The sequence below is a fragment of the Engystomops pustulosus genome, chromosome 7, assembly GCF_040894005.1.
Source record: "Engystomops pustulosus chromosome 7, aEngPut4.maternal, whole genome shotgun sequence".
Classification (NCBI taxonomy): Eukaryota; Metazoa; Chordata; class Amphibia; order Anura; family Leptodactylidae; genus Engystomops; species Engystomops pustulosus.
The window spans coordinates 167,278,027-167,300,841 of NC_092417.1; the positions used below are offsets into that span (position 1 = coordinate 167,278,027).

General features: G+C 45.5%; 1 protein-coding gene across 4 annotated transcripts in view; it reads right to left on the minus strand.

Annotated features, from left to right (window-relative positions):
- The window catches only part of SBF2 (SET binding factor 2), a 191,079-nt gene that overhangs the window by 131,392 nt on the left and 36,872 nt on the right, over nucleotides 1-22,815 (minus strand). For all 4 annotated transcript variants that reach the window (XM_072118838.1, XM_072118841.1, XM_072118840.1 and 1 more), the window contains exon 2: nucleotides 17,869-17,954. In XM_072118838.1, the coding sequence (XP_071974939.1) occupies nucleotides 17,869-17,954 (86 nt within the window). The remainder of the gene's footprint in view (nucleotides 1-17,868; nucleotides 17,955-22,815) is intronic.

The following is a 22,815-nucleotide window of genomic DNA, read 5'->3' on the forward strand; positions in this document are numbered from 1 at the left end:
TGTACACAGTGACTGCACCAGCAGCAGAATAGTGAGTGCAGCTCTGGAGTATAATGCAGGATGACATGTATGTATGCAGTGTATAAGTGGAGTAATGTGATCTCTAAACAATATTTCCAGCAATCCCTGGAGAATGTGGATGATGTGAGTGACTACAATCTCCAGTCATGGTGAAGACAAAAACCATCAGTCGCATTCCACACATGACACAGCGGCAGCGCTGACATTTCATTGCTTCCTGTGATTCTGGTGTGGGGGGGCGCTGTTTACGTTTGCTGAGTAATTGCGGGATATGATTGACAGCAGAGAACCTCATGTATCAGCAGGTTCCTGCATTTCATCTTGTACAGTCACCATACACTATGTGCTCGGCTCCGCATCATTCCTTACATCCCTGCACTATTTGGCAGGTCACTGCTCTGCCTGCTCTGTGCTGGCGGCTCATGACTCCGCTCCTGTACTTTACATTATTCACAACTCCATAATGTTAGAGTCACAAATACATAGTGTCCTATCTGCAGGCAGCATGTTATAGAGCAGCAGGAGCTGAGCAGATTGTACATAGTGTCCTATCTGCAGGCAGCATGTTATAGAGCAGGAGGAGCTGAGCAGATTGTACATAGTGTCCTATCTGCAGTCAGCATGTTATAGAGCAGGAGGAGCGGAGCAGATTGTACATAGTGTCCTATCTGCAGGCAGCATGTTATAGAGCAGGAGGAGCTGAGCAGATTGTACATAGTGTCCTATCTGCAGTCAGCATGTTATAGAGCAGCAGGAGCTGAGCAGATTGTACATAGTGTCCTATCTGCAGGCAGCATGTTATAGAGCAGGAGGTGCTGAGCAGATTGTACATAGTGTCCTATCTGCAGGCAGCATGTTATAGAGCAGCAGGAGCTGAGCAGATTGTACATAGTGTCCTATCTGCAGGCAGCATGTTATAGAGCAGGAGGAGCTGAGCAGATTGTACATAGTGTCCTATCTGCAGTCAGCATGTTATAGAGCAGGAGGAGCGGAGCAGATTGTACATAGTGTCCTATCTGCAGGCAGCATGTTATAGAGCAGGAGGAGCTGAGCAGATTATAACATGCTGCCTGCAGATAGGACACTATGTACAATTTGCTCAGCTCCTGCTGCTCTATAACATGCTGCCTGCAGATAGGACACTATGTACAGAGCAGGAGTAGCTGAGCAGATTGTACATAGTTTCCTATCTGCAGGCAGCATTTTATAGAGCAGGAGGAGCTGAGCAGATTGTACATAGTGTCCTATCTGCAGGCAGCATGTTAAAGAGCAGCAGGAGCTGAGCAGATTGTACATAGTGTCCTATCTGCAGGCAGCATGTTATAGAGCAGGAGGAGCTGAGCAGATTGTACATAGTGTCCTATCTGCAGGCAGCATGTTATAGAGCAGCAGGGGCAGAGCAGGTTGTACACAGTGTCCTATCTGCAGGCAGCATGTTATAGAGCAGGAGGAGCTGAATATTTGGAATAGGCAATGATGTTTAGTTAGTGATCTGTACAATACAAATCTGTTTCAACAAAACCTAAAAAGTTTAAAAAGTTTAATTGAGATAGGAAAACTGATGTTACAATAAATACCCCACGAGTCTAAGGGGGGGAGGGGGGGCAGTGTCCTGCAGCGGGGGCTGTGATGTTGTGCGGCCCCTCTCATCAGGCCTCAATTAATTCCAACAAATAATCTCTACACCCCCGTCCCCCACCTTCCTCTCTGGTGTCAGCAGAACGTGCGAATCCGCACATCGTCCCCGGCTGCTTATTCATAGGACACTAATAGTGAGCGTCATCCTTGTGGTCCTCCATAGTTGTGTCTGTGTTATCACTAGCGGCCCCCAGAAGCAGCAGAGCAGCGGATCCGGCCTGTCCCCCGTCCTGACTGATGAGTCTCTTCCTATTAGGACACAATCTTCCCTTCTTTCCAGCAGAGTTATGCACTTCCCGGAAGTCGGGGCCACATTCCACATTACCCCAGGGGCTGCAATGAGCCCAAGTCACGAGCTGACAGGACCCCGGCTGCTAAGAATTTGGGGGCCATCAGCGGCCTGGAGAAAGGTCACATTCCACACTAACCCCCAGTCGCTACAATAATGTATAAGAAGAGGATTGTCCCGACTCCTCACACATGAACATGCACATTCCTTCCACTGGGAAACTCATCAGACAGGAGCGGGAGGAACGCCGAAATATAGGACACAATGTCCTGCTCATAGTCAGAGTCATTGTTTGGAAAATCTACAGTGTAATACATTATTTCTAAAAATTGGCAGATTTTCTACTAATTAGGGTATTGGATACTATGAGGTTAGTGCCATTAGTTACCACTGTAATACTACAGACATCCACTATACAATACATGGCGCTGTGCTTGGCAAACTGCATTGAAGCATAGCACTCACTCACAGGGGTTGTCCACATTCACAAATAATTGTTACCATTTTGTAATGAAAAGATACACAACTTTCCAATATACTTTGTGTATCAATCCCTCGCTGTTTTCTAGATCTCCGCTTACTGTCATTCTTCAGAAAGCTTCATTGTTTACTTCCTATGGATAAGCATCAGTCACTGGTCATATGACATGATGACCAAGGATATAACGAGCCGTGCACCTGTGTGACATCACATGACCAGGTATACAACAAGCCGTGCACCTGTGTAACATCACATGACCGGGTATACCACAAGCCGTGCACCTGTGTGACATCACATGACCAGGGATATAATGAGCCGTGCACCTGTGTGACATCACATGACCAGGGATATAACGAGCCGTGCACCTGTGTGACATCACATGACCAGGGATATAACGAGCCGTGCACCTGTGTGACATCACATGACCAGGGATATAACGAGCCGTGCACCTGTGTGACATCACATGACCAGGGATATAACGAGCCGTGCACCTGTGTGACATCACATGACCAGGGATATAACGAGCCGTGCACCTGTGTGACATCACATGACCAGGGAGATAACGAGCCGTGCACCTGTGTAACATCACATGACCGGGTATACAACAAGCCGTGCACCTGTGTGACATCACATGACCAGGGATATAATGAGCCGTGCACCTGTGTGACATCACATGACCAGGGATATAACGAGCCGTGCACCTGTGTGACATCACATGACCAGGGATATAACGAGCCGTGCACCTGTGTGACATCACATGACCAGGGATATAACGAGCCGTGCACCTGTGTGAAATCACATGACCAGGGATATAATGAGCCGTGCACCTGTGTGACATCACATGACCAGGGATATAACGAGCCGTGCACCTGTGTGACATCACATGACCAGGGATATAACGAGCCGTGCACCTGTGTGACATCACATGACCAGGGATATAACGAGCCGTGCACCTGTGTGACATCACAGGACCAGGGTTATAACGAGCCGTGCACCTGTGTGACATCACATGACCAGGGTTATAAGAAGCTGTGCACCTGTGTGACATCACATGACCAGGGTTATAACGAGCCGTGCACCTGTGTGACATCACATGACCAGGGATATAACGAGCCGTGCACCTGTGTGACATCACATGACCAGGGATATAACGAGCCGTGCACCTGTGTAACATCACATGACCAGGGATATAACGAGCCGTGCACCTGTGTGACATCACATGACCAGGGATATAACGAGCCGTGCACCTGTGTGACATCACATGACCAGGGATATAACGAGCCGTGCCCCTGTGTGACATGACATGACCAGGGATATAACGAGCCGTGCACCTGTGTGACATCACAGGACCAGGGTTATAACGAGCCGTGCACCTGTGTGACATCACAGGACCAGGGTTATAACGAGCCGTGCACCTGTGTGACATCACATAACCATGTGCACCTGTGTGACATTTTTACCCACAGGAAGTAAACAATGAAGCTTCCTATAGAATGACAGCAAGAAGAGATCTAGAAAACAGCGAGGGAGTGATACAGAAAGCGTATTGGAAAATTGTAGAACTTTTCATTACATAAACAATAGCAATTATGAGTTGAAGGTTAAATGAACAACCCCTTTAAAGGAGATGATTGATGGGGGTAGCAGGTGCTGGACCACCACCCAAATTGTATAAATAGAATCTGGCAAGTCGGCAGCAGTTAACCCACCGTTACTACTGCATATCCTACCAGACCTGGGCCAGCTCCCACATCTGCTGGGACTTTGTTACAATGTATCAGATCGCGTTTGTATCATTAGTGGTTTCCATATTACAAGCACATTCCATCCCGAACATATCGGGTCACATCGGCCCCTGTACAAGAAGAGCTTACAACCCAAACAAGCGCGGCTGGAGTGGAATATTGTGCTTGGACCGATGTGTGTCTACAGAATTTATCAGAACAATGTGATTTCTGAGATGGAAAATAAATGAACGGGTGAATCAGATTACAAGGAGCGGCAGCTGAAGAGACGACGATACATCAACAGGCTAATAATAGGACCCAGACCCCAATGCCACAAACTGGAAGGGGCAACCAAGGGGCACGTCTCATCATAACCAAATCAGGCTTTAAGGCTAAACTTTTTATAAAATAGGTTTTACTACATGGAATTACTCAAATCTTGGTTTCCTGCAGTCACCACTAGAGGGAGCCAATAGATCAAGTTTTACAAAATAGGTTTTAAAAAGTAAATTTCATCTTATCCAAAACTGAGATTTTGGTTGAAACGGGCATAGACTGTACCTCATCAAGACCCCCATAAGGGCCAATGGGGAAACATATGAACAGGACTGTTCTACTTGTTTGCAGAACTGCGGACTCTATTAGTAAAATATAGACAGATGTTCCTGGTTGAGATGGGACTAACAAGCGGTGGCTGCAGAAAATAGGTATTTTTGGCGCTTTGCAGCTGGACAATATAATAGAATATAAAAAAATATTCCACTAACATCCAGAGCTGTACTCACAATTCTGCTACTACCTGTAACCTGCGGGCAAGGCTTCCAGAATACACTGCAGAGTTTAGTGGTAAACGTCGAGAAAAGGGGTATATAGGAGGACAACCTGCTCATACATCACACCAGCAGAGGGCAGCATTGAGGCATTAGGTCCTGCAGATTGAGAGCTAACAAGGAACGTGGAAAATTGTGAATGCAGATTTGGCTGTAACTGGAGTACAAGAATGGAAATAACTTAACCTGAGTCCAAAATAAGTAGAACAAACTATTTGCAGAGTCCTTTCCCATTACGCGCATATTTCAAGTGTGAAAGTAAGTTCAGAAGTAAATGGGGACCGTGAGGCACAAGGTGCCTCGTGCCTCGGTGGTCGTGTCTGTTTCGAGTCTTACATGTCCACGGCCAATATTTGGACGAGCTATCCAGTTAAACCTTCCCCGGGAGAATATTTTTTAGATGAAGTGACCAAAAAACAAGATTAGCTCCGCTGCTTCATCGCTTCCAGATTAACATTACCAAGCGGCTCCGCTTTTAGGCCGGCCAAGGGGAATATGACCCAGCGCTTCGTACTGAGAAGTGAAATATTTGGAGGGAGGCGCAGCATTGTCTCACCTCTCATGAGAAACAAATGCATTATTTCATACAAAACACACACACACAAAAAAAAAGCTCCACATCTGCAGAAAACAGGGGCTAAAAAAAGCTCCGGAGCGCCTCCTGCCAGGATGGATGTGCCAGCTCTGTCATCTATCACAGGATAACTCGAAACAGAACCAGTGAATCATGCAAAGCCCCAACGTGAGAGGGAAACAAAGGATGACCAAGCTAAAATTACACTCATGGCACGGAGAGGCGCTGCGAGGCCTCCAAGACTGCGCCTCCTCTGGTCTATACAAGAACAGCCTGGGTATAAAAGTTCCTCCTCTAGCCTGTGAGTGGCGCTGTACTGGGCACAACTTGTAATAAAGTATTATAATAGTGGGGGCTCAGTATAAGGGATCCTTACATTACAAAGAGTTTACAAGAAGCTGCAGTAGCAGCAACAACTGGAAGACTACTAAAGGATCTAGTGATATGTTACAGTAACAAGTGATAACTGACAATGGCACCGAGAGATCATAATCCTAGAATTCATATGAAATATTTATCATATAAAGTGATGAGAAATTGTAATTAACACCATGTTATTAGTCAGGAAGGTGACGGATAAGGGGCAGAGCTGTGACAACCCACAGGACCTCCGCCCAATTGATACTGACGAGTTCTGTACTAACAATGTATTTATAATAATAATTCCTTTATTTATATAGCGCACACAGATTATGCAGCAGCAAATCAGTCCTTGTCCCCAATGGAGCTCACAATCTAATCAACCTACCAGTATGTTTTAGAGTGTGGGAGAAAACCGGAGGACCCGGAGGAAACACACGCAAATACGGAGAGAACATACAAACTCTTCGCAGATTTTGACCTGGGTGGGACTTGAACCCAGGACTCAAGTGCTGCAAGGCAGAAGTGTTACCCACTCATCCACCGTGCTGTATTTATTGGCGTAAAATTGTTTCACTATTTCCGCAAAGACTAGAAGCTATGAGAGAAATGACTGCCCAGTATGTAAGGAAGGAATGGAGGGAGGAAACTAATGGGGAAAGAGAAATAGCAAAAGGAATGGTCAAAGGTGAAGGAGGAAGTTGGAAAAGAAGGACATTACAGAGAAAGGAAACTACTGAGGAGAGAAAGAAGAGAATGGCAAAGGGAAGGTAAGAAAGAAGAGAAAAAGACAAGAAGAGAAAAAGACAAGAAGAGAAAAAGACAAGAAGAGAAAAAGACAAGAAGAGAAAAAGACAAGAAGAGAAAAAGACAAGAAGAGAAAAAGACAAGAAGAGAAAAAGACAAGAAGAGAAAAAGACAAGAAGAGAAAAAGAGAAAAAGACAAGAAGAGAAAAAGACAAGAAGACAAGAAGAGAAAAAGACAAGAAGAGAAAAAGACAAGAAGAGAAAAAGACAAGAAGAGAAAAAGACAAGAAGAGAAAAAGACAAGAAGAGAAAAAGACAAGAAGAGAAAAAGACAAGAAGAGAAAAAGACAAGAAGAGAATGGAAAGGGGAAGGCAAATAATATCAGAGGAAGACAAGAAAAAATGAAAAGGAAAGAAGAGAAGAGAAGGAAGAGAGGGAAGGAAAGTAAGGACATTAGAGCAAGAGTGGAGTAGGGAAAGAGCTGAAAGGAAAAGAGAAGGACGGAAGGAAGGAATGAATTCAAGGGAAAACAGAAGATACACAGATGTTAGAAAGGAAGGCTACAAAGCAAAGCAAAACAGAGGAAGGACAACAGAAAGAGCAAAAGAAAAAAACAGAAGAAAAGGGAAGAAAAATAGGAGCAGAGCAATACAAGGAAGGAAAGCAAAGAGGAAACAGAAGAGGCACAAAAGAAAGTGAAGGAGGAAAACAAGAAAAAACTCAAGTAGATCACCAAACAAAAGAAAGGAAAAAGTGAAATGAGAGAAGCAGGAAGATAGATTGAAAAGAATGAAGAGGAGAGGAAGAGAATGATGATCACAAGAGGAATGGTAGAAGGAAAGTGCAGTGAGAACTGAGAGGAAGGAAAGGAGATGGGGTGGATGTGGCTACAATATGGCTGATGCGGACTCGCATTTGGGGTCTTATACATCTGGGGGTCTTACCATGTATCACTGAGTTATTATAGATTATACAGCAGAGGGCAGAGAAGCAGCAGCGGATGCCCCTGTCCAACCCCAGTATCATGGACTGTAGGATAAATCCCACCCCCACCCCCCCATGGTGCCAATGTCATGTACGGTAAATGTGTTATCCGATAATAATAATAATTCTATGTAAATAAACAGAAGTGATAGAAATATTTCAGAAAACAATCACTACATGTGATGCTGAGATGAAAGCGGCTGCACCTGCCCATGATGATCATCCTGCAAACCAAATATTATCCTCCCTTATCTCAGGACATGAATCCTCTCTGGATAAACACCTAATCTCTAGAGATTGTAATCTACCAGCCACACAATAATCTCATAGTCTGGCACTGGCGACTGTGACTCATCCCCTGACTTCTAGGCTGGTGTCAGGTTGGGGTCACATAGGGAGGACACATAGTGGGTTAGCTGGAGGATAGGGGATCCGATCGCTGTGGTCCTGCCGCTATGGGACTCGTGTTCTTCTATGGCACCAAGATTGGTTCACTAGGATTTATGGCCTTTACTTCTGAGATGTGTGAATGTTTCCATTCATCATAGACTTGTTACAATGTATCAGCGCTGCACATTACCAGTAGGGATAGCACCTTCTCCTCCGGGCGCAGTGACCCCTTCACTGCAGGTTACAAACAACCAGGACCCAAAATTCCTAGAAACATCTTTCTAAGAAAAAGCAGAAGACATAATATGACAGGACACACATGATTTGGGACAGAACTGCTTGTGTAGGGATGTATCACATGGCACATTCCGCTAGTAGCTTTATCACAACCCTCCACTATGTACTGTAAATATCAGCGTGCCATCCGCGTCACCACCCATGGGGGCGATGGGTCTGGCAGCGGCGTGTTCTTCACAAGAATCTGACCCGCGGGTGACAGACACAATGCAATATCTGCCAATAGACAACACTCAATGCTCCTTGTGCTGACTTCCTGCGTCTCTGGACCTGGGCCAACACTTCGGGTGAAATCACAGCAGCACAGAGGAAAGCAGCAGTCACTTATATAGCTTTCCAGGCTGTAGTATAGATCTTGAAGGTGGTTTCCATTCTGGGTCTTGTACAAATACAGATTTGTTCCTGTGTTATCGCAGCAGTTAACTGTCAAGTGGGCGGTGCTAAACTATCAGCTGAATGCCCCACTGACAGGTGAGAGCCTAATTAGCGTATTGGATGCCAAAACTAATGGTACTGATTACTTGGGAACACTGGAGACTAGAGAAAAACACTCCTACTACTCCAGAATTAGAGCAGCATCTCCAGATGTGAAGGTATAGTCACCCAGCTTTCCAAAGATCCTGACAAACAGAGGAATCCTCATGGTCCTGACATATACCTCTCTATAGGGTCAGGGGATTCTACATGAACCATCACGTCCACATATACATCAGCTGCGGCTCCTCCGTCATCCATGCCGATCTTGTTTATAGAAGAAGCTCCAGTGTCATGTCCAAGGTCACCCAAGACAAGGACCCCGGGACGTGAGACGAGGGGGGAACCGTTGGGGGTTATGGGTCCCTGGTGGACCCTAGACCGGATATTATCTCATTATAAAGGTCTCCAGGGATTGCAGGGGCTTTCTAAGGGGTCACTGAGGAATCCACAAGGAAAACAATTCCACCGATGATAAACAGGAAGCGGAGAGAGCCGCTGTCTTCTCCGAAATCTCACACCTCCGAGAACAACACCGGCAGCAACTACAAAGCTGAAAGAGGGGGAAATCCAAGAGTTCTGGAAAGTATTTTGACAAAAATAGAAAGATAACGGAGCGCCATCGAGTAAACCGGGTCACTACCGACGCCAACGCGGAACTGAACCGCACCAAAGCGAGTTCCACTCTCTGATGTCCTACATTATAACACTGGGGGGGGGGGGGGGGGGGGGAAAGAAGATTGACTATATTACAATGTATCCAGCGCTCATACATGTCCCCCTGTCCCTGCTATCGCCGTGTCCGTGTGTCAGTCTGAGCTGAAGCTCAGGCCGGGAATTAGGAGAGAAAAGACACTAAAAACTAATAAAATTGTAAAAGAAAACAAATAAAATGAGAATGTTTATAAACACAATATCGTTACTCAGTAGCGATTTACAGGGGGGGGGGGGGGAATCGGATCTACAACAGATGGGAAACATCACAAAGCGCAAGACGAATAAATCAAGTGGCCAAGAAGATGATACGAGGATTCTAGGAGTAATAAAACGCAGCTACGAAAACAAGGAGGTTTACCCCGCAAAATCGGGGTTAATCCCAGAGAATTCTGGGAACGCTATGTCCCCTTCTATATCCCCCGGACTTGATGCTTGGGCGATGGGGGATTTTCCATTGTGATAAATAGGACTGTAAATAACCGTCACGTGTTATGCTCTAGTTACATCCAAAGCTGCGAGCACCGTACTTCCTGGTTGGCAATCATAATCTATTAGAATAATCTTCACAAAGTAACGTGGCAGATAAGAGGAGATTCCCTAATCCGCAAAAATTGGGATAGGATGGGAATAGTCTGACCCAAAAATGTGAAAGATCCATTACATAAACAGCAGTTATAATAAAGTTCTTGTGTACTAGTCACCTCCAGAGCTGCACTCAATCTCAACGTGTTCTCCTTACACTTCTATGGGACTGAAAGGACAGCGCTACTTAAAGGGATTGTCCGGAGGTGGAAAAACATGACTATTTTCTTCCGAAAACAGCGCCACCTATGACCATGGATTGTGCTGGTATTGCAGCTCCGCCATATAGAAGTGAATGGAGATTTAATGCAATACCACACACTACCTATTGTCCGGAGAGGAGCTGTTTTGCATGTTTGAACCCCCAGACAAACCCTTTAAGCAGACGCTATTCTTGTCTTTTTCCCAGAATTTCGGGGGTCCCATTAGTCACACCACACCCACAGAAAACACATCTCTTCTATCCACAGTAGAGAGTAGTCTCCCATTTCCCACACTTAGCAGATAGGAGCCTTTATTGTTGCTGCAGCTCTGGATGTGACTGGAGTATAAAAATGTTCTAAAATAGAGCAAAGTACACATAAACATATTTTTTACACATTCCCAGTCTATAAAAACACAACCATAGTACAATGGAAAATTTTGAAACCTTGTTAACATTCAGTTGCTTTCCAGTCAACGTTATCTCTGATCTCTGCTTGCAGTCAGTGAATGGGAATACTGCTGTAAACCTTTACAGCTGAGGGTTTGTTACAGTAATATCCAGTCCAGACAATACGTCAGCAACTGTGAGTTTGTAACAATGTACAAGTGAAGGTAAAAAGCATCAGTCTGGGGGACACAGATGACTGCCTAGGTTGGGCGCTACTGTAACAAACCCTCAGCTGTGAGAGGCAGTGGTGTTTTCATTAAGAATTTAGAAATTGATACAAGTAAGTTAAGATCTGGAACATGATGAGGAATCGAAGCACAAAGTCTAAGATAAACTAGTAGGACTTTAAAAGGGCTACCCTTTCCTTCTGCAACTAAAGGGATAAAACCAATAAAAGTGGAGCTCCCCTTTAAGAGCAGCAGTACATGCTATATACTATATGATGGCTAAGGGTCTTAAGGATCCGCTGCGAGACTTCACATAATCCTCTCCAGAGGCCACCGGCCACGAGGGAGACGACTTCCAAGACAGCGGCGTTTCCGCTTTATTGAAGGATCGCAACCTCCAGAGGCTTCCACTTCCTACAGCTGCGGCCTGTGCACCACTCTCGGTGACCCGCTAGAAAACACTAATTATTCCTGAAAATCCTTAAAGGGAATGTGTCAGAAGCCATGATAGTGAAAACTGCAGCCAGTGTTAGGTATACTACATTCATTATATATGCTGTTAGTAGCAGCAGGACTGTGAACAATGGATTTATATTCCAGGATTGTGGCTTTTCCAAGTGCACTGAAGAGAAGTGTCCTCACACTGCTGTGCTCTTAGCGCTCTGCAGCCAGTGTTCGGTATTGTCCCTGGAGATCTGTGTGATCATACCTTTGTTTATGTTGCTATTGGCTGCAGGACGGTGAAATATAGATTCATATTCCGAGAATGAAGCTTCTAGTGGGGGGTGTCCTCATACTGCCGTGCTCTGTGCCATTGTCCCTGGTGAGATGTGTAATCATACCTTTATTTTGTGAAGTTAGTAGCAGCAGGACTGTGAAAATGGATTTATACTCCAGGATTGTAGCTTCTGGGGACGTATAATAACACTGCTGTGTTCTGTTCTCTCTGCAGCAAGTCAGCAAGTGCTAGATGTTGTCCCTGGAGTGATTTGTAATCAGAACTTTGTGTGTGTTGTTAGTAGCAGCAGGACTGTGATACATGGATTTCATTTTCCAGTATTGTAGCTTCTGCAAGTGCACTGGGGGCATATCCTGACACTGCTGTGCTCTTAGCTCTCTATATTAAGTTATAAGCTTTACTCAAAGCAGGGATGAGAGCCTGTGGTGCTACTCAATGCACAGAGCTTAGGACACAGCAGTGTAAGGACACTTATCTATAATTACAGTAGATCTTACAATTCCTAGCCACATTTCTGGAGAAACTGAATGACCTTAGCTCCTCTACGGGTCATCACTCAGCTTTCCCAGGCTTCTGAATGGGTTAACATCACAGTTTATATAGGATATGTAGGGTACATAACAATGGATGGACCTAGGGATGATGTGTTTATCAACTTGTGGGTCAGTAATAGCACGAGTCACCCAGCTTTTCCAGGATCAGATAAGGCAGATACTTCAATAAAGATGGCAACAGAACACAACCAACCCCAGAACGTGCCTAAAAGGATGCAGTACACAGATGATTGATAGCATCCGGCTCAATGATAATATGCATAATTATTCATTACCAATTTACATAACGAGCAGGGCATACACCGTGCTGTGCACACAGCAGGACACAATGATCCCTACATCATTATAATCATGCACCAGAAGGTTTAGGATGAACAAAAAAACAAGGAAATCCATACAGAATTGAGGTGTAATAGTGCGCAGTCCTGGCTGCTCCACATGAGGCTTCATGCACCAAGTCCCGCGCCGGTTCTGAGTTCCAGGCCCGTCCAGCCATGGCGATAACGAGAGGATTACAGAACATACACTGCACATCAGCGCACAGAGCAGCGGCCTCACAATCTGACCTGAAGAGGAGACATCATCTAACTCCTTTACACGAGCCGCTGCCTGCAAGACTCCCTACATCATAGATCTCCCCGAGAAGAACCAGAACCTCCAAAGTGACAGAATCGAGGTCCCATGCAAGTAAATGAACTGAACCTGAACTGACCACTACACAGCGAACGGCGCCGTCAGCTAACTATTCCATTCTCGAACCTATGGCACGGGCACCAGAAGTGGCACTCTGAGTCCTCTCAGTGGGCACTCAGGCTGTTGCCCCAGCACAGAATTTACCAGGCAGGACTTGAGGGATCCTCCTGCAGGTCCAGATAGCCCAGGACGTGAAGCAACTGGGTCTACCTGAGACTGCAGGAAGAGAAGGTGTGGACATGGTCAGATTATCATTGGGACCATTGAAGCTCCTGCAATCTGAATTTTCCCACCTTCTGTCACGGATATTGGTGTCCTCAGGACCATTGAAAGCTGTGGAATAGCGCGGAGCAAGAAGATTTTAATAATTTAATGCTAGAATTGCTGTGTTGGCACTTTGCAGTAAATAAGTGGGTCTGGGCTGCATTTTGGACACTTGGTCTCCAAGAGGTCCGCCATCACTGATATATAGCTTCACACTGCCTGTCTATACTATCTGTGTGCAGGCTCTCCAGTGTATCCTATGACATATGGCATCACACTGCCTGTCTATACTATCTAAGTGCAGAGTCTCCAGTGTATCCTATGAGATGTAACATCACACTGCCTGTCTATACTATCTGAGTGCTGTGTGCAGAGTCTCCAGTGTATCCTATGAGATGTGACATCACACTGCCTGTCTATACTATCTGTGTGCTGTGTGCAGAGTCTCCAGTGTATCCTATGAGATGTAACATCACACTGCCTGTCTATACTATCTGTGTGCTGTGTGCAGGGTCTCCAGTGTATCCTATGAGATGTAACATCACACTGCCTGTCTATACTATGTGTGCTGTGTGCAGGGTCTCCAGTGTATCCTATGAGATGTAACATCACACTGCCTGTCTATACTATCTGTGTGCTGTGTGCAGAGTCTCCAGTGTATCCTATGAGATGTAACATCACACTGCCTGTCTATACTATCTGTGTGCTGTGTGCAGAGTCTCCAGTGTATCCTATGAGATGTAACATCACACTGCCTGTCTATACTATCTGTGTGCTGTGTGCAGGGTCTCCAGTGTATCCTATGAGATGTAACATCACACTGCCTGTCTATACTATCTGTGTGCTGTGTGCAGGGTCTCCAGTGTATCCTATGAGATGTAACATCACACTGCCTGTCTATACTATCTAAGTGCTGTGTGCAGGCTCTCCAGTGTATCCTATGACATATGGCATCACACTGCCTGTCTATACTATCTAAGTGCAGAGTCTCCAGTGTATCCTATGAGATGTAACATCACACTGCCTGTCTATACTATCTGTGTGCTGTGTGCAGGGTCTCCAGTGTATCCTATGAGATGTGACATCACACTGCCTGTCTATACTATCTGAGTGCTGTGTGCAGATCCTCCAGTGTATCCTATGAGATGTGACATTACACTGCCTGTCTATACTAAGTGCTGTGTGCAGAGTCTCCAGTGTATCCTATGAGATGTGACATCACACTGCCTGTCTATACTATCTAAGTGCTGTGTGCAGAGTCTCCAGTGTATCCTATGACATATGGCATCACTCTGCCTGTCTATACTATCTGTGTGCTGTGTGCAGGCTCTCCAGTGTATACTATGAGATGTGACATCACACTGCCTGTCTATACTATCTGAGTGCTGTGTGCAGAGTCTCCAGTGTATCCTATGAGATGTGACATCACACTGCCTGTCTATACTATCTAAGTGCTGTGTGCAGAGTCTCCAGTGTATCCTATGAGATGTAACATCACACTGCCTGTCTATACTATCTAAGTGCTGTGTGCAGTATCTCCAGTGTATCCTATGACATATGGCATCACACTGCCTGTCTATACTATCTGTGTACTGTGTGCAGAGCCTCCAGTGTATACTATGAGATGTGACATCACACTGCCTGTCTATACTATCTGTGTGCTGTGTGCAGAGCCTCCAGTGTATACTATGAGATGTGACATCACACTGCCTGTCTATACTATCTGTGTGCTGTGTGCAGAGCCTCCAGTGTATCCTATGACATATGGCATCACTCTGCCTGTCTATACTATCTGTGTGCTGTGTGCAGGCTCTCCAGTGTATACTATGAGATGTGACATCACTCTGCCTGTCTATACTATCTGTGTGTGCTGTGTGCAGTATCTCCAGTGTATCCTATGACATATGGCATCACTCTGCCTGTCTATACTATCTGTGTGCTGTGTGCAGGCTCTCCAGTGTATACTATGAGATGTGACATCACACTGCCTGTCTATACTATCTGTGTGCTGTGTGCAGGCTCTCCAGTGTATCCTATGAGATGTGACATCACACTGCCTGTCTATACTATCTGAGTGCTGTGTGCAGGCTCTCCAGTGTATCCTATGACATATGGCATCACACTGCCTGTCTATACTATCTAAGTGCAGAGTCTCCAGTGTATCCTATGAGATGTAACATCACACTGCCTGTCTATACTATCTGTGTGCTGTGTGCAGAGTCTCCAGTGTATCCTATGAGATGTAACATCACACTGCCTGTCTATACTATCTGTGTGCTGTGTGCAGGGTCTCCAGTGTATCCTATGAGATGTAACATCACACTGCCTGTCTATACTATGTGTGTGCTGTGTGCAGGGTCTCCAGTGTATCCTATGAGATGTAACATCACACTGCCTGTCTATACTATCTGTGTGCTGTGTGCAGGGTCTCCAGTGTATCCTATGAGATGTAACATCACACTGCCTGTCTATACTATCTAAGTGCTGTGTGCAGGCTCTCCAGTGTATCCTATGACATATGGCATCACACTGCCTGTCTATACTATCTAAGTGCAGAGTCTCCAGTGTATCCTATGAGATGTAACATCACACTGCCTGTCTATACTATCTGTGTGCTGTGTGCAGGGTCTCCAGTGTATCCTATGAGATGTGACATCACACTGCCTGTCTATACTATCTGAGTGCTGTGTGCAGATCCTCCAGTGTATCCTATGAGATGTGACATTACACTGCCTGTCTATACTAAGTGCTGTGTGCAGAGTCTCCAGTGTATCCTATGAGATGTGACATCACACTGCCTGTCTATACTATCTAAGTGCTGTGTGCAGGCTCTCCAGTGTATCCTATGAGATGTGACATCACACTGCCTGTCTATACTATCTGAGTGCTGTGTGCAGACTCTCCAGTGTATCCTATGAGATGTGACATCACACTGCCTGTCTATACTATCTAAGTGCTGTGTGCAGAGTCTCCAGTGTATCCTATGACATATGGCATCACTCTGCCTGTCTATACTATCTGTGTGCTGTGTGCAGGCTCTCCAGTGTATCCTATGAGATGTGACATCACACTGCCTGTCTATACTATCTAAGTGCTGTGTGCAGAGTCTCCAGTGTATCCTATGAGATGTAACATCACACTGCCTGTCTATACTATCTAAGTGCTGTGTGCAGTATCTCCAGTGTATCCTATGACATATGGCATCACACTGCCTGTCTATACTATCTGTGTACTGTGTGCAGAGCCTCCAGTGTATACTATGAGATGTGACATCACACTGCCTGTCTATACTATCTGTGTGCTGTGTGCAGAGCCTCCAGTGTATACTATGAGATGTGACATCACACTGCCTGTCTATACTATCTGTGTGCTGTGTGCAGAGCCTCCAGTGTATCCTATGACATATGGCATCACTCTGCCTGTCTATACTATCTGTGTGCTGTGTGCAGGCTCTCCAGTGTATACTATGAGATGTGACATCACTCTGCCTGTCTATACTATCTGTGTGTGCTGTGTGCAGTATCTCCAGTGTATCCTATGACATATGGCATCACTCTGCCTGTCTATACTATCTGTGTGCTGTGTGCAGGCTCTCCAGTGTATACTATGAGATGTGACATCACACTGCCTGTCTATACTATCTGTGTGCTGTGTGCAGGCTCTCCAGTGTATCCTATGAGATGTGACATCACTCTGCCTGTCTATACTATCTGAGTGCTGTGTGCAGGCTCTCCAGTGTATCCTATGAGATGTGACATCACACTGCCTGTCTATACTATCTGAGTGCTGTGTGCAGCATCTCCAGTGTATCCTATGACATATGGCTTATATGGCTTCACTCTGCCTGTCTATACTATCTAAGTGCTGTGTGCAGAGTCTCCAGTGTATCCTAGGAGATGTGACATCACACTGCCTGTCTATACTATCTGAGTGCTGTGTGCAGAGTCTCCAGTGTATCCTATGAGATGTGACATCACACTGCCTGTCTATACTATCTGAGTGCTGTGTGCAGGCTCTCCAGTGTATCCTATGACATATGGCTTCACACTGCCTGTCTATACTGTCTTTGAGTGTTGTGTGCAGGCTCTCCAGTGTATCCCATCATATATGGCTGCACACCGCCTGTCTATACTGTGAGTGCTGTCTGCAGCATCTCCAATGTATCCTATGATATACGGCTTCACACTGCCGTCTATACTGTCTGAGTGCTGTGTGCAGAGTCTCCAGTGTATCCTATGAGATGTGACATCACACTGCCGTCTATACTGTCTGAGTGCTATATGCAGGAGCTCCAGTGTATCCTATGATATATGGCTTCCCACTGCCTGCCTACTCTATAGGTTGGAGTGCCACTTTAAGTCCTGGCCCGGGGTCAGACCTGTGTATGGAACAGTGAGGTTTATTTTAAGGATCATTCTGCACATAGCGTCCACGTCCTTAAAGGTGATCCAGATCCAGCACGCGGCTTTAATTAACTCTCTCCAAGAGAAAAGATATGGCAGAATCTCAGCAGCCAAAGAACTCCAACACCTACGCACATCCCAGATCCTAAAGCCCCAGAAATAATAATAACAATAGCTCATCTAAAGTAGGATCCCAAACTTTCCATGTCACATTGTTACCAATACATTGTTGCAGCATCATCTCTTCTGGCTGATAACAGAGAACATAACGATGTATCACTTACCAGTTCTATTCCTTGAGGGAACGGCGTGTCGCTCCAGTCAGTCAGAGGGAAACGTTGAATGATTTTGCCGTAACCTTCACTGGATCCTGTGAAAAGGAACGAAAATATAAATAAATGTGGAGTATTGACTAAAAACTTGGCTTATCACGTTACTACACACAGAGGGGCTAGCAGAGGCCGGATGGTCACCCGCAGCACAGAGTATTTCAGGAGAGGCGGGTGCTGATCCAGTGGAAGGTCGCAGAATTAAAATTATGGGTCACAGTAGCACAGAGTATTTCAGCAAAGGAGGCGGCAGATCTTGTGGGATATCACACAGGGGGAGATGATGTTCCCAGTAGTGCAAAGTATTTTAGGAGAGGCGGATAATACTGAGCATTTACATAGGAGAATAAAATAGAGTCCCAGCAGCACAGAGTATTTCAGCAGGAAAGTGGCTAGGCATTGTGGGAGATCACAGACAAAGGATTAAATAGGGAGAGGAAGGAGGTTCCAGCAGAACAGAGTATTTCAGGAGAGGGATGTGACCATCGTGTACTACAGTGAAAAGAACAGGGACCCCAGCAGCACAGAGTATTTCAGGAGAGGGGGATCTGAGGAGTGGGAGACATTGTCCCAGCAGCACAGAGTATTTCAGGAGAGGAGCGGGATGATCTTATGTGAGATGACAGATAGAGCATTACACAGTGCAATGACCAGGGTCTCCCAGCAGCACAGAGTATTTCAGGAGAGGGGGATCTGAGGAGTGGGAGACATTGTCCCAGCAGTACAGAGAATTTCAGGAGAGGGGGATCTGAGGAGTGGGAGACATTGTCCCAGCAGTACAGAGAATTTCAGGAGAATAGCAGGCTGATCTTCTGGGAGATTATGCAGATTTAAAGCTAGATAGCGGGAGACTGAGCGTTTCAGCAGCACAGAGTATTTCAGGAGAGGAGCGAGGTGATCTTATGTGAGATGACAGATAGAGCATTACACAGTGCAATGACCAGGGTCTCCCAGCAGCACAGAGTATTTCAGGAGAGGAGTGGGATGATCATATGTGAGATGACAGATAGAGCATTACACAGCGCAATGACCAGGGTCTCCCAGCAGCACAGAGTATTTCAGGAGATGAGCAGGATGATCTTATGTGAGATGACAGATAGAGCATTACACAGTGCAATGACCAGGGTCTCCCAGCAGCACAGAGTATTTCAGGAGATGAGCAGGATGATCTTATGTGAGATCACAGATAGAGCATTACACAGTGCAATGACCAGGGACTCTCCCAGCAGCACAGAGTATTTCAGGAGAGGAGTGGGATGATCTTATGTGAGATCACAGATAGAGCATTACACAGTGCAATGACCAGGGTCTCCCAGCAGCACAGTGTATTTCAGGAGATGAGCAGGATGATCTTATGTGAGATGACAGATAGAGCATTACACAGTGCAATGACCAGGGTCTCCCAGCAGCACAGAGTATTTCAGGAGAGGAGCGGGATGATCTGGTTTGAGATCACAGATAGAGCATTACACAGTGCAATGACCAGGGTCTCTCCCAGCAGCACAGAGTATTTCAGTAGACCACACTACAGTGGTAGCTTATTACAGCACAGCTATGGGGTAAGCATCACTCCAGCTCGCTATACGTGGCGCACATTGCAGCTGTCGGTACAGATTTGGTTCCTCACGGATCACATTAGCATCTGCAGGCCGGGCTAAGACAATGCCAAAGCGTGAATAAAATATCATGTCTTCAGGAATGAAACAAGACATTTGGTGTGTTGTGCAATAACGAGCAGCATATGTCAGCGGCCGCCGCTTCTTCCAGGCCGGCAGTGCTGCTGCCGTGACAAAGTCCTGGTACGGGGTCCCACAAATACTTCTGCTGGATGCTATTCTGGGGACAGTACAATACTTGTACACAGGGGCCACATCTGGAGTGCTGCATGTAATCCAGCGCCAGGGTGCAGGGGTACGGAGCGCTGCACTGGAGGCGTAATGCAACGCAGGGCTAGAAATAAACGTCAGCGTCCGGCTTGTACCGTCCCTTTAAATTACAACAGGAGCCACAAAAATGTAGGGTCTCGATTACATTTGGGGTCCCGATTCGAAACCTGATAAAACCTCATATGGAGATGGGGGCAGGTTCAAGCAAAACCTCTTTTAAAAACATATCGTACTTGAACCGTTTCATTATTAAGATCTCTTCTTGCGGTCTGTGAATGGAGACGTTAAAGATTTACAGCCGGAGGTTAAGAGCCCAATAATTCTCACGACTGAGGATCCCAAAATTCTGAATTTAGGACAGAAAAATCAATGAAAGGGTGTTGATCAGGGGTATTTGCAGATCTACCTTTCCCGGTTCACGACGATCTGTCAAATTTGGATGGAAGGCCATTATTTTTATGCAAATAAGCATCAAAGTGCTGCGGGGGTGGGGCTGTTTCTCCGTTTGCACCCATTCTCTACATTCTGTACTGCCCATAACATCCCCTAAAATTCTTTAGTTATATATCGCCATCATATTCCGTAGCGCTTTACAACTCCAAGGGACTGTATAAAGATAGATGGCTCCACCCCTGGTGCACAGAGAAGCCAATTTGCATAAGGATAAATACCGAAATTGTCTCCACTATGACAGATCTCTGTAAAATGAAAAGTAGGTCTGGTACAAAGAGGCACAGACCATGCGGTGATGATTTGGTTGACTCTCAAAACTGATACACTGCAACAAACCATCGGGACAGAAGAGTGATAATTTGCTGCTAAAGAACTCAAGACAACAAAATGTAGCGAAACCTCAGCTGTGAGAATGAAAGAACGTCAACAAGCAAAGAAAAAACTGATGGGAACTTTCCATGACACAGGATGAGAAGCGGATGGACCCGGCGCAGCGTTTACAGAACCAAAAGGAAACAGAGTTAGGATCCAGTTACAATCTTTTGTGAAAGCAACAATAAAACCTGTGAGGTTCTGGAACGTCCCGTCCCCATTAATGGCGGCTTTGTCACATACTGCACAAGCCGTCTGCAGGTACAAATTACCCTGGCAGGCGCACAATACCCGTCCCGTCTCCCCTGGATGAACCATTGTAATCCAGGAATCTACCATCACAATCCATCCTGATAAAACAGGGACATTTACTCATAGATCCAGGCACCAAGACCATGCTAATCTTCTTATATTTGTTATCCATGGCTTCCTTCCTTCTAAAATCAACTTTTAAAATTATATTAATGAGCCAGATGGACTCTTGGGGGCGTTACCAGAGCCCCTCTGTGAAGTATTGTCTCAGGCTGTTGCAAAGTCCCACCCTCTGCCACTGTAGAAGGGGAAAGTGTTCCTGTACAGTGTAAAAGCATGTGAAGCTACAGCACAGAGGGGCTCTGGAAACGTCCCCCAAGCATAATTTTAAAAGTTGATTTTAGAAGGAAGGAGGCCATGGATTACAAATATAAGATGACCCCAGTCACGATGCCTGGATCTATGAGTAAGTGTCCCTGGTTTATTATGAAGGTAGATTTCGGGTAATGTGCTGCCAGACAATTTGCTCACTGAAATCAGTTCAACAGTCCCACAAAAAAAAAAGGATTGGAACAAATTTGATGATACATTTCCTTTAAGAAAGCCTTTCACTGTCATTAATAATTACCTCTCCAAATTCTGGAATAGCAGGAATTCTCGCTAGCCTCCACCGTTCCTAAATTTTTAGATCTCTACTGTCAGATGGGTGGAGCCAGGCTGTTTGCTCCATCCCAAAACAGTATAGAGACTAATTAGTATAATGGGTAACTACTATACCAAAACTATGCTAATTTGGCATTAAGCGATCAGATGGGCTGAGCAGATGTCCTGGCTCCGCCCACCTGACAGTATCGATCCAAAAATATTGATATTGGAGTGACCGGGGCTACAGAAATATTTCCTGCTGTGACAGAATCGGGGGAGGAAAGCAAATATACAAATGGAAAGAGTTCGTATAAAGTCTGGAGAAGATGGAAAAACTTAGGAATATAGGGTCTGACTACAAGAAGGGCTGTTTGTTGTCTGTTGCCATGGATATGCACAGGATAAAAGGACATTTTTGACAACGGCTTATTGTAAAAGTCGCATCTGGATCGGACAACGGACAGATCTGGGTTTGGGGCAATTCCTACCCTCAGGAGGACGTGGCCAGGACTTGGTTAAATGATTGACCTCCTCCGCTTGCAGTTTGGGCTAATATTTAACTCCCTCGAGAAAGGTCACATCCAGTGTCAAGGAGAGAAAACCACTGGGAAAAGATTATACTGGGGAAACTGCAGGACGTGGGGCATGATGTAATAGAGTGGGAAGCCATGGGGGAAACTGGAGCAGCGCTCCACAGTGCCACCTACAGGTGGTTGTAATATGGATCTAGCCCGGACATCATGCATCTGCAGGTCTGTTACAATGTACTAATGCCGTTATATTGTGGATGTAAATCCTTGTCGTACCAGGGTCCATCACCAGGGGTTGGACAGTGCGATGTCGGTCCCTGTAGAAGGCGGACAGTCCACCCTGTGTTTACTAGAGAGCAGCGCCACATTCTTACTATGCATTATGGTCTGTATAATGACTATAATCAGAGGAGCCGGAGGCATAGTAATTACATTGTATACAGAGTATATGTGTGTGCAATGAAGGGATGAGAACATCTGATATATATCTGTATATACTTATACAGGCAGTCCCCGAGTTACATACAAGATAGGGTCTGTAGGTTTGTTCTTAAGTTGAATTTGTATGTAAATCAGAATTGTATATTTTATCATTGTAATTCCAGCCAGAACTTTTTTGGTCTCTGTGACAATTGGATTATAAAAATGTTGGGTTGTCAGAAGAACCAGGATTAACAATAAAGCTTCATTACAGACGCCTGCGATAACTGTTATAGCTGATTATTATAGTCTGGGGCTAAACTACAATAAATTACCAACATCCA